At 39.7% G+C, this 14523-nt stretch overlaps 1 protein-coding gene across 1 annotated transcript in view; it reads right to left on the bottom strand.

Annotated features, from left to right (window-relative positions):
- Window positions 1-1356: 1356 nt before the first annotated feature.
- The window catches only part of LOC149351682 (inositol polyphosphate multikinase-like), a 14605-nt gene continuing 1438 nt past the window's right edge, over window positions 1357-14523 (bottom strand). The window contains exons 2-5 of the mRNA XM_089581036.1: window positions 12885-13070; window positions 10682-10857; window positions 8006-8087; window positions 1357-5777 (exon numbers count right to left, since the gene is read on the bottom strand). Coding sequence (XP_089437162.1) covers window positions 5473-5777; window positions 8006-8087; window positions 10682-10857; window positions 12885-13070 — 749 coding nt within the window. The 3' untranslated portion in view covers window positions 1357-5472. The remainder of the gene's footprint in view (window positions 5778-8005; window positions 8088-10681; window positions 10858-12884; window positions 13071-14523) is intronic.

The following is a 14523-nucleotide window of genomic DNA, read 5'->3' as shown; positions in this document are numbered from 1 at the left end:
ACATGACTAACAATTTAATAGATTTCACAGTGCCAAGGAAAAACAGCACCAGTGGCACTCTGCTACTGAGCACAAGGTTACAGGTTGTTTCTGGTTTCTGGTTGCTGCAACATTTTCATGAAGGCACAATAGAATTATGCATGTGTACCGAGATTGTGGTCTATGGTCTATGGGGGTTTTACGTCCCAAAGCGACTCAGACTACGAGGGACGCTGTAGTGAAGGGCTCCAAAAATTTACAACCACCTGGGGTTCTTTAACGGGCACTGACATCGCACAGTACATGGGCCTCTAGAATTTCGCCTTCATCGAAATTCGACTACCGCAGCCAGGATTGAACCCGCGTTTTTCGGGTCAGCAGCCGAATACCATAACCACTATGCCGCTGCGGCAGCTCGTCATCGTGGGGCCCAATAAAGAACCCCAGGTGGTCAAAATTAATTCGCAGCCACTGCAGTTCATTGCTATTTACTTGATTACCAATGTGCAGTCTTGCCAGTTCATTTAATCATTAATTAATTTCTTCAGAATTTAATTATAAGAAAAGCATGCACGAGACATACTAATAAGTGTCAAGCTTCTACCATCATCACGAGCAAGTGTCAAGCTTCTATCATCATCACGAGCCTGACTATGCCCACTGCAGGGCAAAGGCCTCTCCCATGTCTCTCCGATTAACCCTGTCCTTTGCCAGCTGCGGCCACCGCTTCTATAAACTGTACCAATAAAATATTTTCTTTTGTTCATATAACCACAGCCTATTCCAAAACGTAGCAAGAAATTCTAATGACAATACCATGTTTATTTCCCAAATTATTTTCTGATTTATTGGTTCGGCAAGTCACAATATTTACTAATCACCGCAGTGTGACTTTTCTTGCCACTGCAATGCATTCAAAGATATCTAAACCTTAACTACATATATTTTATCACTTGTCTGATGTCTTATCACAAATTAAATTCAGGTCACTGTCAGCCTTTGGCACACATACAAACACAGTCTGCTGGTGAGCCTGAACACATTAGTTCTTGTTGGATGACCTGGCAGTTAATAAAACATCCTCAGCAATAAAGGTGCAATAGTTAAAGGCATCAGTGACCAATTACGTGCACCATCCCGATTGCAGGATTCCCTTCTAGGCAAAGTAAAAAAATATAAGAATAACAATTCTTTAAACAAGCATGCAGTATTTGAATACTGCGGAGAAGCTACAAAAAAATGTGAAAGAAAAAGGTAAATTACTCATCACAGAAGGTTGGGATTCATGTCTGTGTTTTTAAAGTGCACTTTTTTCTCATGGGCTTGGGGTAATTTAAACTGTTGCTGCATTAGACTTCCATCAAACAACAGGAAACATAAACAGTACAACAATGTTTATTTCATCAGACATAGTGTACACAAACTAACGAGTAAAAACTTGTATAGACATTAATCAACAGTGATTTAACACACAGCTAAAATTGTACAAAGAGTGCTGCCTCGAGGTGTGGAACCAGATATTGGCACCCTTGATTAATTACATCAAAACTGCACCACAAAGCGTGGTTTCACAGCAGAAGCATTTGTACATGGTTTACAAGATTACATAAGAGCTCTATTCCTATATATAGCTTCATTTGTATGGAAACTCTGCAACAGTGATCTCCCACAACTTAATTTCTTCCACAATTAGATGCTCTGCCCCACTTAAATGTATGTTAAATTTTCAGTTCTTTCACAGGCTCATTTAATACATTACATAGACGCCAACTTCAACGCCCTAACATCCACATTGAAAGAAGCTGACAGTGACCAAAAACACTCTGCTTCGCATTGACAGATACAATATTACTAGTCTTGCCACTGTACCATTAATCCACAAATATATTACCATGATATTACCAGCTGCACAAAAAACTGTAATTTTAATCTGGCATTGAAAATGCATAAAGCTAGGTGAAGCAACCATCTGTGGCAAAAGTGGCACCATCAATGAATCCCACTACATGACCATATATCAGTATACATGACCTAGATGTTATTAAATGCAGTGAACTGTTTCTTTAAAATTTGTTTTATTTTATAAGTAGTTATGCTCTTTCCAGTGCATTTTCTAATATAAAAGACCTGTGTTAAAAAGTGCCACTGCACTTATCTACCCCTTCCCTTTGCATTACATTATCTTCCATTATCTTCCCTTTGCATTACATGCTTTGGCCATGCCCACTATTGATTTCAGCTAGGATTTACATCAACAAGTGGAATGCGGGAAACTTGGTGGCTTCATAGCTCAGTGGCATGCATTGGCATTTTTAAACTAAAGGAGTAACTACTCATTAGTTTTCATCTGAGTGAAGAGGCTACAAAGAAAAGCTACACAGTTTTCTTAGAATCTTCACCGTACCACCATATGTCCGGGGAAGTTGCTCTACCAAGCTAACCCGGACACCTATCACATAGCAGGACGAGGCCGAAACAACTGCCAGCTCAGTAACCTGTGTAGCTTTTCTGGTAACCATTTGCTGTACTCAGGTGGATGGTAATGAGTAATTACCCTCTTAACTGAAATAGGCTCCACCTTGGGGAATTCCCCTAAATACAATGGACTGATGCTGTTGTACACAAGCATGCACACAAAAAGAAGGTACAAGCATGCATGTATTAGCATTGAAGTAATCAACAGTCCTGAGGGCCTGTGAAAAGATGACAACCACATTTTTCAACAACAGACTTGCTCTTGTTAGGGTCACATTTGTTTTTGGTTTCTTTTTCTGGTGTGAAACTGCTATTGCGTTCAACTGTCACTATTTTCATCACTGATATATACATAAAAAGAATTGCATTTACTGGCCAAAAAATGATTTACAGTATATTACATTTCTTGCACAACCACTACATGGTATCAGGCACTTAGGCTGCCAAGATTTCCACCTTGTTAAAAAAAATTTTGACCCTTAAAAATCACCTCTCAGTCCCTTTAACATTAAAAATTTGAAGCGACAGCCTAATTGTGGTACACTAATGCTCAGACAAGGCAATGGCTACCAGTGCGAAATGGCCAGCATCTATAATAAGCCAGAAGAGTAAAAGCCACCAGTGCTGCACAGTGAAATTAGGTAAAGTGTTTTGGCACATGACAAAAAGATGTCACATGCACGTGCTTGATGCACAGATCTGAAATGCGGCACTACAGCCCAGTGCACAGCTCTGATATAGCTGCCAGTACAAACAACAAGCACCACACTTGATGAGGCACACAGAGCTGGCAACACCACACAAGGGCATAGGGCTTACAGGCATGAAATTTAACCATGTAATGTAACCATGCAGTGGAATGACTGACCTTGTTCCCTAGCCTTCTAAACTGCATCACAGCTGGCGATTTCTTATTTTTGTGTTGCAGATTGAACTTCTGCATTTACTTGTTTTGCAGATTTACACCAGTGAATGAAAATGAAACAAAACTTTAGTGAATTTACCTGATTCGAACACCAACTGTTTCATAAAATTTGAATTCCTTTTGAGGGCTTCTATGATTAGAGACAAGCACAGATTTGCACATATATTGTGAAATTTGCAAACGAGGATTGCGTACGTAGCATGACAGATGTCATGAAATGCACTAAGATGCTGAAGAAATAGTTGTAAACAGGCCATGCTTGATGAAAAATGAAAGCATCAGAGCCCTGAAGCCTAAACATTACTGGAGATTAACTTATGAGCAAGCATTTGGGTGTGTAAAATAGAAAGCTGGACCCAGCTAAGTGTGTCACCACTTTTGCCCTTCTCAAGAATGCCAAATCCTTCATAATGTTCATTTCTTTGCTGGCTTTATCTCAATCAGTAAAAATTGCTCTATAGTTTTTTGACACACATAAATTCAATGCACAAAAAAAGTTTCACGTCGCATGACTTATATAAGTATAGAATATTTGTTCAAAAATATAAATTAACATGGAATAAACAATGCAACCTATACAACCTTGAATTCATAACCTGCAATTCTAGAGCAACATGTAAATTACCATGTTCATTCAATTAGCTGCCTGGCTACCCTGGAAAGAAAGCCACAGATGAGACAAAAACACTGCATTATGAATGTGCATACCCATTAATCGCCTGTTATATATTTCTGGCACCCAAAAAGAAAATGAATAAAACAATGAAACATAACTGCATTGAAGATGAACACCTGATTGTCACTTTCTAATGCAAGTATGTTACAATCTAGTATGAATAATAACATATGTCAACCATTGCAATTGCTGCATAACTGAAAACTTTGTTTTGGAGACTGTTGTGCAAATTTTGCATCAGCATTTATACCCTGTAAAAGACTTGCTATGTAATGCTAATACATTAATGTTCTTGTGTTCTATAACAAGTGCTACTAAAACCGCTCTGCAGAGTGTCTGCTAGGAATGTTAGAATATACCAACACCAGGTTTAAAATTGTGCACAAATTTGCAGAGTGCCTTCTTCAGTGCACTCTCACAGAGACATCAAGCGGACGGATGTTTATGAGTGATTCAGGGTGTGCCATAAAGTACAGAGCATACTATAAAGGTTGTAAGTATATTTGGTGGTTTTCAGATGAATGGTAGTGCCTTGTTAGCTTTCAATGCACACATAAAGCACATTTTCTTTATGTTGCTGTCATCAGCTACTCTGTACCACTGTCCTTTTGCTGACAAACTACAAGAGGTAAGTCACACATTGGTCGTTATGACACTGATGAGGTGTAAAAAAGTATACAGAGAAGACACGGCAGTACAGTTCCATGCACTTGTACAAATCTGGTGACAAAATGCCCTTGGGTGACGCCATTGCGTGCCATTTGGTAACCAGATGTCACAAGTCAGTTGGCTCACTATTTTCACTGCTAGCGAATGCCTGTCTTATGCAGGCATTCTTTTTTTGACTTGCACACACTTTTGGCATAATGCTATTCTGTATTCAGTGCTTTAATCACAGGTTCCAATGCTCAGTAATCTTGGTATACAGCGAGTAATACCATGAATTGTATGAATTGAAAAGAAGTGTAAGAATTAATAAACATAAACGTGGTTATGGAACGTATGAATCTAGCTATCAGGCACACATGCCATTCATTATACAGCCATGCAACTGCTCGTTTACTACTTCCCAAACAAAGCAGAAGGCAGTATTCTCACAGTCTCTTGAAAAGGCAACATTAGTATATTTTTCATAAATATTCTCACATAGTTGGTTGCACAGTATACATGTGCTTTAAAAAGAAAAGACAAAAGGATATCACAAGTTCATACATGTCACAAAATTGGGCAGCTGAAAAAAATTGCATTTCATCACAAGTTTAAGAATGTTCATATATTTTTTACACTTTGGCATATCTGTTAAAAATGGCAAGTTTTAATTACTAGGGATTAGCCTCATACATAAAAAAAGCCTTATTTTAAGGCCCACAGCTGACAGAAGCAAGACGACACAACCTACACTGTTGGCCCTCAGTTGCTATGCACGTGCAATTTCACGCAGTACACTGATAAGCTTACAGAGTCCATACAGGTAGTTTTTATCACACTCCAATGTTGGGAAGACATGAGCAAAGTCAATCATCTTAGCAACACAGCGAACTGCCTTGCCATCAGAGCTGTCAGTCTGAGATTCATATACAAGTAAAACTGAACTTGAGTAAAAGGCATACAGATGCTGAGTCTCAAACCAGCGTCGAATGTGTTGCAGTTGAGCTAACAAGTCTGGCAGGAATGTTGGCACATTGGGTTGTTGCTGTGTCATGCCTAAAAATGTCTGAAAAGCTGCGAAAGTAACACACAGACACTGAAAACTCCCAATCTGCCACGACAAAATCTCCAGAAAAGAACTACAATAGACTCTCGTTCAGACGCACTCTGCTGGGACAAAATCTCCGACAAGCTGAGCAGTTAAGGGACCTTCAGTTTCCCACAGATGTAATTAAAAAAAAAAAATCTTTCCCACAAGCCATCAAATAAGCGAACACTGATTAACATGCAGTGTAACAGTGCCACAATGTTTACCATCTCACAAGAACAAGTGGCCAGCCAATAGGTTTTTTGCTAGAAAGATGCAAGGGCATAATAGAAAATCGAAGAGCATAACTGAGCAGGCTTGCATGAGCAGGCATTTCAGCCTGACAAGAACAATGGTGAACATGCAGTTAAGCACAGTCTGCTGTTTAAACCCAAATACAAATTTATCTGCTGCACGACGGTTTAAGACATCCTTAGAAGTACTGAGCAGATATTCTCCTATGTAGCAAAAAAATCTGGTGTAGTAGAAAAGGCCAAATCCCACAACAAATGATAATGAGTGAAAGTGTTGTGTGCCGGATATCTGAAAGTATTTTTTGGAGTTCTTATCAAATGTTTCCAAGCAAACTCCTCAGTTATACTTGTTCTATTACTGGTTAAATTTTGAAGTTTGTTTCACTCACTCTCATTTGTTCGTTCATATTACTCTGAAGGCCCCTAAGAGCATTACATGAGAGGGGGGGGAGAGTTTGCAACAGCACTAAGTTCAAAACCATTTAAAGTTGAAATTTCTTGAAAACCACAAGAAAATCAATTAATTCTGAAAGCTGTAAGCAGCAGTACACGTAGCAAGGTAACAGCAACGGTTACAAACAAGAGGAACTAGTCTGTCAAACTGTAGCCAAAAGGCTAGAGTCTCAAAGACACGAGGCTCTTTTCTGTATTAAGACGAAAGCCTTTCTTGGCTCATGAGCGGCGTGGGCGGAAGTTGTAGACAGAGGCTGTCCGCAAAAGTGTCTGCACAAACTGTCAATCATATGTTGTATGGTTCTTAAAATAATAAGAAAAGAAAATTGGGGTCTAGGTGGAAATCGAACCCGGGCCGCCGAAGTGCCATAAATTTCTTGAAAGAAACTGAGGAGGGTTGGGCACAAGTTCTGGTGCGTTCAGTGTGGAATGATCCAAACGCAGCCAACTAGCTCAGTTCTGACCAAGAGCCTTTCTTCTCCATTTAAACAATCTGGTAATTGAATGCAAATGTCGCAGGAAAGCTTTCAGAGCTTTAATGAAACACTGCAGAAAACTGAAGCAGCCAGGTACTGTTAAACAGCCTGTGAGATAAAGCTATTATAGATAACAGTGAAAAGTTATCTAAAGTTCCTCCAGCATGTTCAGAGATATCACATACAAGTCGAATACACTAGAGCGCCATTTTAACAACACTGCATGCAGTAAAATTGTGCTTATTGTAAACAAAAGCACAAGTTTCAATTGAATTTCTATGCCTCCTATGGCTACCCAACATTGTCATTACAATAAACGGCACTGTCCACGATAGTGCTACACACTTGCTGAGCCTTAATTTAAGACTTAGGCATTGGCAACTGCGCACCTTAATTTATGGCATATTTTTTGAGAACCTAGAGGCCAACTGTTAGAGGTACATACTGTGTGCGGTTTGTAGATATTTCAGTCTCCACAAAGGTGCCAACATGGATGACAAGGCTTCAGAAAGTTTAGCAGTACAGCTTTGGTATTTTGCCCTAAACTAACTGAGCTTTACCAAAATTCTCAAAACCAGAGGTTCTTCCTCAATTCACGGAGATATAGGAAAATGTAATAAATTTTGATCAGTGGCATGGAAATATTACCACAACTTCCCATATGAAATATATGTGACAAGGTAGCACGATATTTAGACGTAAACGCCTATACTTATAGACCATAATTGGTACTGAAAACATTTTTCATTCATAAAGTGAGAGAAGTGCTTCTTCTTGAAAGGTATTTAATAATCTTTCTGTTGTGTTAACACGCAGTTAGTAAGCATAACTATATCAAGTTTAAAATGGACTTCAAACAGCTCATTTTTATTTTCAATTTTTTTATTCTCAATCATGGAGGTTATTTAAAGCCATGCTCAGCACTTTTCTAGAGCCTCTAATATTAAATTTTCCGGCATTTACATATGTTGTTAGATCCTTGCCTAAGCTCTTACACAGGAGCCTAAGATAAACAGGAAGAAAACAGCATACCGTCAAGAATGGTGTCTGGTGTCTGCTTGAGGCCATAATCCTTCCCATATATGCGGTACTTCTGTTCATGTTTGTCAAAAACCTGTGAGAAAACAGCAAAGAAATAATCTTTCTTGTTTTCTTCACAGTCACTTAAACTGTAAAAATACAGCAAAGGTCATGTCGACCAGCAGCACATCGGATCTTCAGGGATCGGAGCAACCGCAAGCAATGCACCAAGCGCACGGACCATCTGCCAATCGTCCTCCTCCTCACCCTCATATAAACACGGAGCAGATGACGGCTCAAATTACAAGCATCCCGTTTCAAGCTGCTACACAGCAGATCTATCACTGTATTCCTAGTAACCACACCTATGTAGCCTACACAGGAATCGAACCCCTGACCCTCAGGTTGCGAGTCATACGCGCTACTGCAATGCCATGCAGGCACGTTCATGCAGCTTGGTTAACGCGGGGCTTTACATGTATGCCGTGTGGTCTTTCACGTAATGACTGTGACTGTGAGAGAGGACACAGTGTCCATGTCTGCATGGGCAAGAGGAACCACTGTCGTATCATGCCTAAAGGCGGAGCATAAGTGTCCGCTCAACTTTTTTAGCACAGGGATCCCTGAGTTTAGGCTACACCGCCATTCACTTCCAAGTGGTGACCACGGAGTCCTTTTCGATCGTGACCTCAGTAGTGCAAATCAACAGGGGGGCAAAAAATGTTCCATTTTTAAATCCCATTTCTCAGCAAGTATTTTGCTGCTGGAATAACAACAACGTAGCCAGTAAGAGTCACAGAACTGATTTCTACTGCAAACAAAACTTTGATGGAGTGGATTAGTGTCCCTTTAATTATGGTGGCTATGTTGTTTTTCTTCTAGGCACTCGACATTCACATAAAGGATGCAAAACTGAAAGGTAATTCTACTCACTACTTATTCTGACTGTTTCCACGAAAAATACTTTCGAATGCACCCTCATTTATTGCTCAGCACCAGCCTAAACTTTGTAAGGAGAGTGGCAACCAGCAGAGAACAAACTATCATATAGAGTAATTGCTTCGTGGACGAGAAAAACAGATAAAATTAAGCAAGATGTCACACATTACATGCGCGCAAAGCAAAATTATGTCATGCAAATGTGCACAGACTGCATGCTTGGCACTCACAATACTGTCGCAAATCACTGCAGATAATCAGGTCAATTTCAGTTCGTACTTTCCTTGAGTTGGCCAAATGTTTTATTGTATCCCTGAAAATTCTGATTTCTCCAAGTGCACAAAGTTTTCCTGATAGTTCCAGGTTTTCCAGGTCACTAGACATCCTGCATTACTCTGCCAATGCTTATGAGGCATGAGTGTACAGCATAAATCCTTTCAAGTGACTCCAGTTAAATATTTTGTTTAGCACAACTATGCATGCAGGTCTCCTCCCATGTGAAAAAAAAAAAACTGACTGGGTTCTGCCACTACCCTATCAGTGCTTATGGTGCATGTCAGTGTAAGCACAGATGCATTCATGCGACTCCAGTTAAATTTTTGTTGAACACAATTATGCACAAAAAAATTTGCTGGGTTCTATCATTATCTGGCAATGCTTATGGGCATGACACCCTCATTTTACTTTTGCTCCCACAGTGGCATGATGATTTTTATTCATAATGTTTTATATATTATACAAAATTATACTGTTTCATTGCAAATGAAGATATGCAATTATATGTTTGATAACAATACTGAAATTATGACTAAATTTATCTACAGAAAGGCATACGATCTCTCTGATATAGTTTCCACAAAGTGGAAGTACACTCCAATGTCATACGACCATCACACATGCCTAACACATACAAAAATTACACATTTGCTTCCTCTTCCACACAGTGTAAAGAAACAGTGAAAGGCAATACAAGATACACCAATTCTGTTGAAGTATTTTCAGTAAATGCATCAGTATTTGCTTTTTTTCTTCATTAACATGGTACTGTGGTGAAAGCAATGCAGTCCAAAATGGAAGGGCAAATAAAAATTAAAACAGCAGTCATTTGCTCGTAATGAGTGCAAGAATGGAAAGAAGAAACAAAGTCAGTACAAGGCTTAAATGCATCAGCGCCATATCGAAGCTTTCACATAAAACTAAATAAATAGGTGAAAAAACACCAGACAGGACACTGCATGCATAGAGAAAACAATAAAAAAAAAGTTCAAAGAATTTTCAAACCTAAGAAGTTTGTGAACACTGCTTCAAAATTATCGTCTAAAATTCTCTGCTAGATTATTCCCATTTTTTATTTAAGAAGTAGAAGAACTTATATATGACTTTTTTAGCAACATTGGGTTAAAAGTGCTTGTGTTAATAGGCCTCATATACAATGAACGAGACTGTGCTCATTTTCTCTTATTTAGGAATGCATAAAGATTAATCTGGCAACTTGTCACTGTATGTAGCTCTTCATGTGTGCTCATTAATGACCTTTCTTGGTTTTCTTGTTTTGACTTGCTCATCAATCAGCTTTAAATAAATGCAGCAGAAGATAATGTGTCGCTCTGAAATTTATGTAGATCTGTCCTCGGATATTTTCAACCAAAATTTCTCAGCACAGACATGTTTTGTACCGAGCTCATTGGCTGATCTCATAGATGTTACCATCAGACATTGGTCCAGTCAAGAAGTTCAGCAGTGTCTCACCCGCATGCCAAGGATACGGAAGCCAAGCTGCCGGCTCCATGGGTACTTCGCATCTTCAAGGGCAACTTTCTCAGGGGTAGCCAATGGGTCATAAGTTTGAGCCCCTATCTTCACATCCATGACGCTGGGCCTCCGGAACTCACGGGTCACATCGTCCAATCGCAAGTACTCCACTTCTGCCAAGGAGGCACACATCCATGAAAGTAGCCACCAGGGGGAAGGCTGGTGGCAAAGCACAATGTGCAGCACCTCATATCACGGCCAGGCTATGTTAAGTAGCATACTTCATGCGTAAAGGAACTATAAATTCAACATCTCAGCGTTACATTTCTTTAGTGCAGTCTAACATTTGGGCCCCTCACAGTTATTTGTTATACGTTTGGCACAGATGGCTGTTCTAAGAAATCAGAAACTTGCAAGCCATATTCTGTGCCAGAGTGACTGAATCATGATATCATGAAATAGTATGGTGCGATTAGGCCAGCTGCATACGACAAGACTATAGCAGCCTTTTTTTCTCATTATCTCGATGCTTGGTGTGCTTTGCATACTATTCATACATCACACTTTTAAAAAGCCACTAATCCAAAACATTCCATCATACTCTAGGCATTATTTCTCGAAAACAATCTTTGAGGCACATCTAGTAAACTTGCTCATCTAAATATTATCATCTCTTGTAGTACAAAAAATGCAGTCTCCATAGGTACTTACATGATTAAACTATTTTGCCACTCAACAAACCCATTTTTGGTGACACCTGCATATTTTACAACCTTTAAAGGTAATTTACATACTTCAGCTGACTTTGAATTATGGTTTGCAGTCCCTTTCAAGAGTAAGTAAAGGACTGTCCTGAGAAATACTGTATAAATATACAAAGGGGATAAATATTTAGAAATGCCAGTTTTTTGCTCGCAAACATCAACTGACCTTCTGTTCTGCACACTTGAGCAGCACTAATTTGTGGGGGCCAGCTTGAACACTGGGACAAAGGGAGACACACAGAACACATTGCTGCAATGTATTCTGTGCATCTTGCCACATCCCAATGTTCAAGCTGGACCCCACAAATGGAACCACACCAACTAGCCCAGAAGAATGCCATTCTAGCAGCACTCACTGGAATTAGTGCATTTGCTATACAAGCCCAGCGGCTCCTTCAGTGTCTTGTGCTCCTGTGGCTCCTACTGGGCACTTGCACGTTTTACAACAGAGAAACTGAAGCAGCATTACCAACAGCTTCATCATACAAGTAGTATTTTCATACTTCAGCTATGTGACTACATTTTGCCATCTTCAAAAATGCAACTTCCTTCATGTCTCACTGCCTCATAACACATGCTGGGTGAGTAGAAGCAGTTTTGATTGTATCCACATCTCCTTGAGTAAGGATGAAATCATCCTTGGCCTTCATCAACAACATGCTTAGTCTTGTGCTCTTTTCAAGTGCAGGTCAGATGATTAAATATTTACAGTAGCTTCACAAGTAAGTGTGAACTGACCACCAGGGGCTAATAAAAAGCAAGCAGTACTTCATGTAAGTTGCAAAACTTAATTCATTGAGTGCCAGGCATTCTGTACCAAAGTACATTTTGCCGCTTATGGGTAAATGAAAGTAACTTCCTGCATAATTCCTTTTGCAACTGCTCACCACTGTACCTAACAGAGATTCAAGACCTTTTTTATTCTTTAATATCTGTTCTGTTTTCTTAACTGACAGGTTTTCTTTCTACTAGGTGCCAAGATGATAACAGATGCTGCACAGTTCAACAATTCTTTGTCACTGCATTTAACAATTTTTTCAGTACATAACTTGGAGTAAAAGTTGACTTTCCTAGCAAGACATCTGAAGAGCAATCTGTGAGACTTCGTACGCTTTGTCAACATTCTTTAAAAATTTTTAAAAAGCAAAGAGAACAGATTAAATGATGATTTTTCTATTCACTTTCAATATTTTCAGAAATCTGCAGTGCATCCATTAAAATTTGAAGGCCTATGAGAATGTACAATTGCTGCTTCTACATTACAGTCATAGTCCCATCTGCATGCATATGCTCTGACGTGCAGTACAACACAGGAGGTGGTTATTCTCAAATCCAAACTTGCCCCTATTTCTTTTCATCATCTCACATTATTTTTATATAAAATGTGTGACACACTTTTTAACGAAAAGTAATGCAGTCTAATGCTGCACTCGTGCCTTGTCCAAGGAAGTTCGTTTTCCAGGTTCCTAAGTACTTAGGCAAGAAGGCTCTCAGGGTCAGAAGCTCTGGTGGAGAATCTTGGGCACTAAACACTCGTTCATAAAACTTATGCTCTCGCAGTGTGCGCTCGTCACAGCTCAGCAGAGGCTTCAGGATGGACCCATCTTTATGCTTCAGAAGGCCTGCAAGTAGTCAGGAGACAAAAAAGCAATGAAAAATTTCCCTGCTCATTTGAGGTTGTAAAAGCTAGCTTCTCCAGATATCGAACTAAAACATACCTTAACATGAAGCACAAAGAGATTAACAATAAACAAAAAAATATAGAAACAGAGTTAGCTATGACTGCTTAAGTTAATCATTCCTATGCAGCCCCGCCGCGGTGGCTCAGTGGTTACAGCGCTTGGCTGCTGACCCGGAAAACACGGGTTCAATCCCAGCCGCCGCGGCTGAATTTCGATGAAGGCGAAATTCTAGAGGCCCGTATGCTGAGCAATGTCAGTGCATGTTAAAGAACCCCAGGTGGTCGAAATTTCCGGAACCCTTCACTACAGCGTCCTTCATAGCCTGAGTTGCTTTGGGACGTTAAACCCCAATAAACCAAACCAAACCATTCCTATGCAGGCAAATTCAATACAAAGGCTCCAAAGCAATTAGGGGCTGTTTCCCCTAAAGACAGAATGTAGAAAGAATGAGTCCATCAAAAATGAGAGACTGAATAAAACTACCTACGGAGATTCACATAAGTTGGTCGCTTCATACAAAAATGAAATGCACAAAGACGTCCTTTTTGATTATTTTTGATGTCTTGCAAAGGTCTCAAATCATCATTGTAACCTTGTTAGCTCATTTTTAACTGTATGTATATTTATCACTAATGTACAATCTGCTTTTGCCAAATAAATGCCCTCTATGTTACAATGTAAGGTACAAATATTTTATGTCTTATACTGAGGTAGTACGATATTCACCATTTGGAAGTGGCTGGCACCCAACTTTACTCTACATTATTAATGGTTGCCGCCAACTTTATTACAAGATTATTAATACAAAATTTTCTTTCTGCAACTGCAGCACTAATTTAATCTGCTTGTGCCATGCTAAAGAAGCCAGAGGCAGATTTATGGGGGCGCAGTGGGGGCAATTTCACCCCCCCCTTCCCCCGAGCGCCAAAATTTTGCATGAGCTAACAATGCTGAATGCCACTTTTTCCATGGAAAAAGTTGGAAAAGTTAGAATGGAAAACTGGAATTCTAAATACCAACATGCTGCTTCACTTTCTCCAAAAATGAGGCAAAAAATATCCACGCTACTTTGAAGTGGGACACACTGTACAGTCGCAGCCACAATAATACAGAGCATGCTTCAGCAATGAAACTTCTTTCACACCTTACCAAGGCATTAGGTGGAACCGAATACATATGCTGGCAAATGCTGCTGGCACACAAACACGCATAAATGGAAGAAGCCTTCTTATCTCCCCTACGTAGCATGTAAAAAGAGTCACAACAGCAAAGTGTGCTGCAACTGTACTGTACATTCTGGCTGCAACTGTACATACTTTCAGTAAGCAGGCATCTTCAACCTGCAAAAACTGGTGATGGCTGTTACCTTGGAAGCACAGAGACACAACGAAAG

This window comes from Amblyomma mixtum, chromosome 3 (genome assembly GCF_055824585.1).
Source record: "Amblyomma mixtum isolate Tamu chromosome 3, ASM5582458v1, whole genome shotgun sequence".
In the NCBI taxonomy this organism is placed as follows: domain Eukaryota; kingdom Metazoa; phylum Arthropoda; class Arachnida; order Ixodida; family Ixodidae; genus Amblyomma; species Amblyomma mixtum.
The sequence above is the reverse complement of the archived record's forward strand: the minus strand, read 5'-3'. Positions and strand labels throughout refer to the sequence as shown.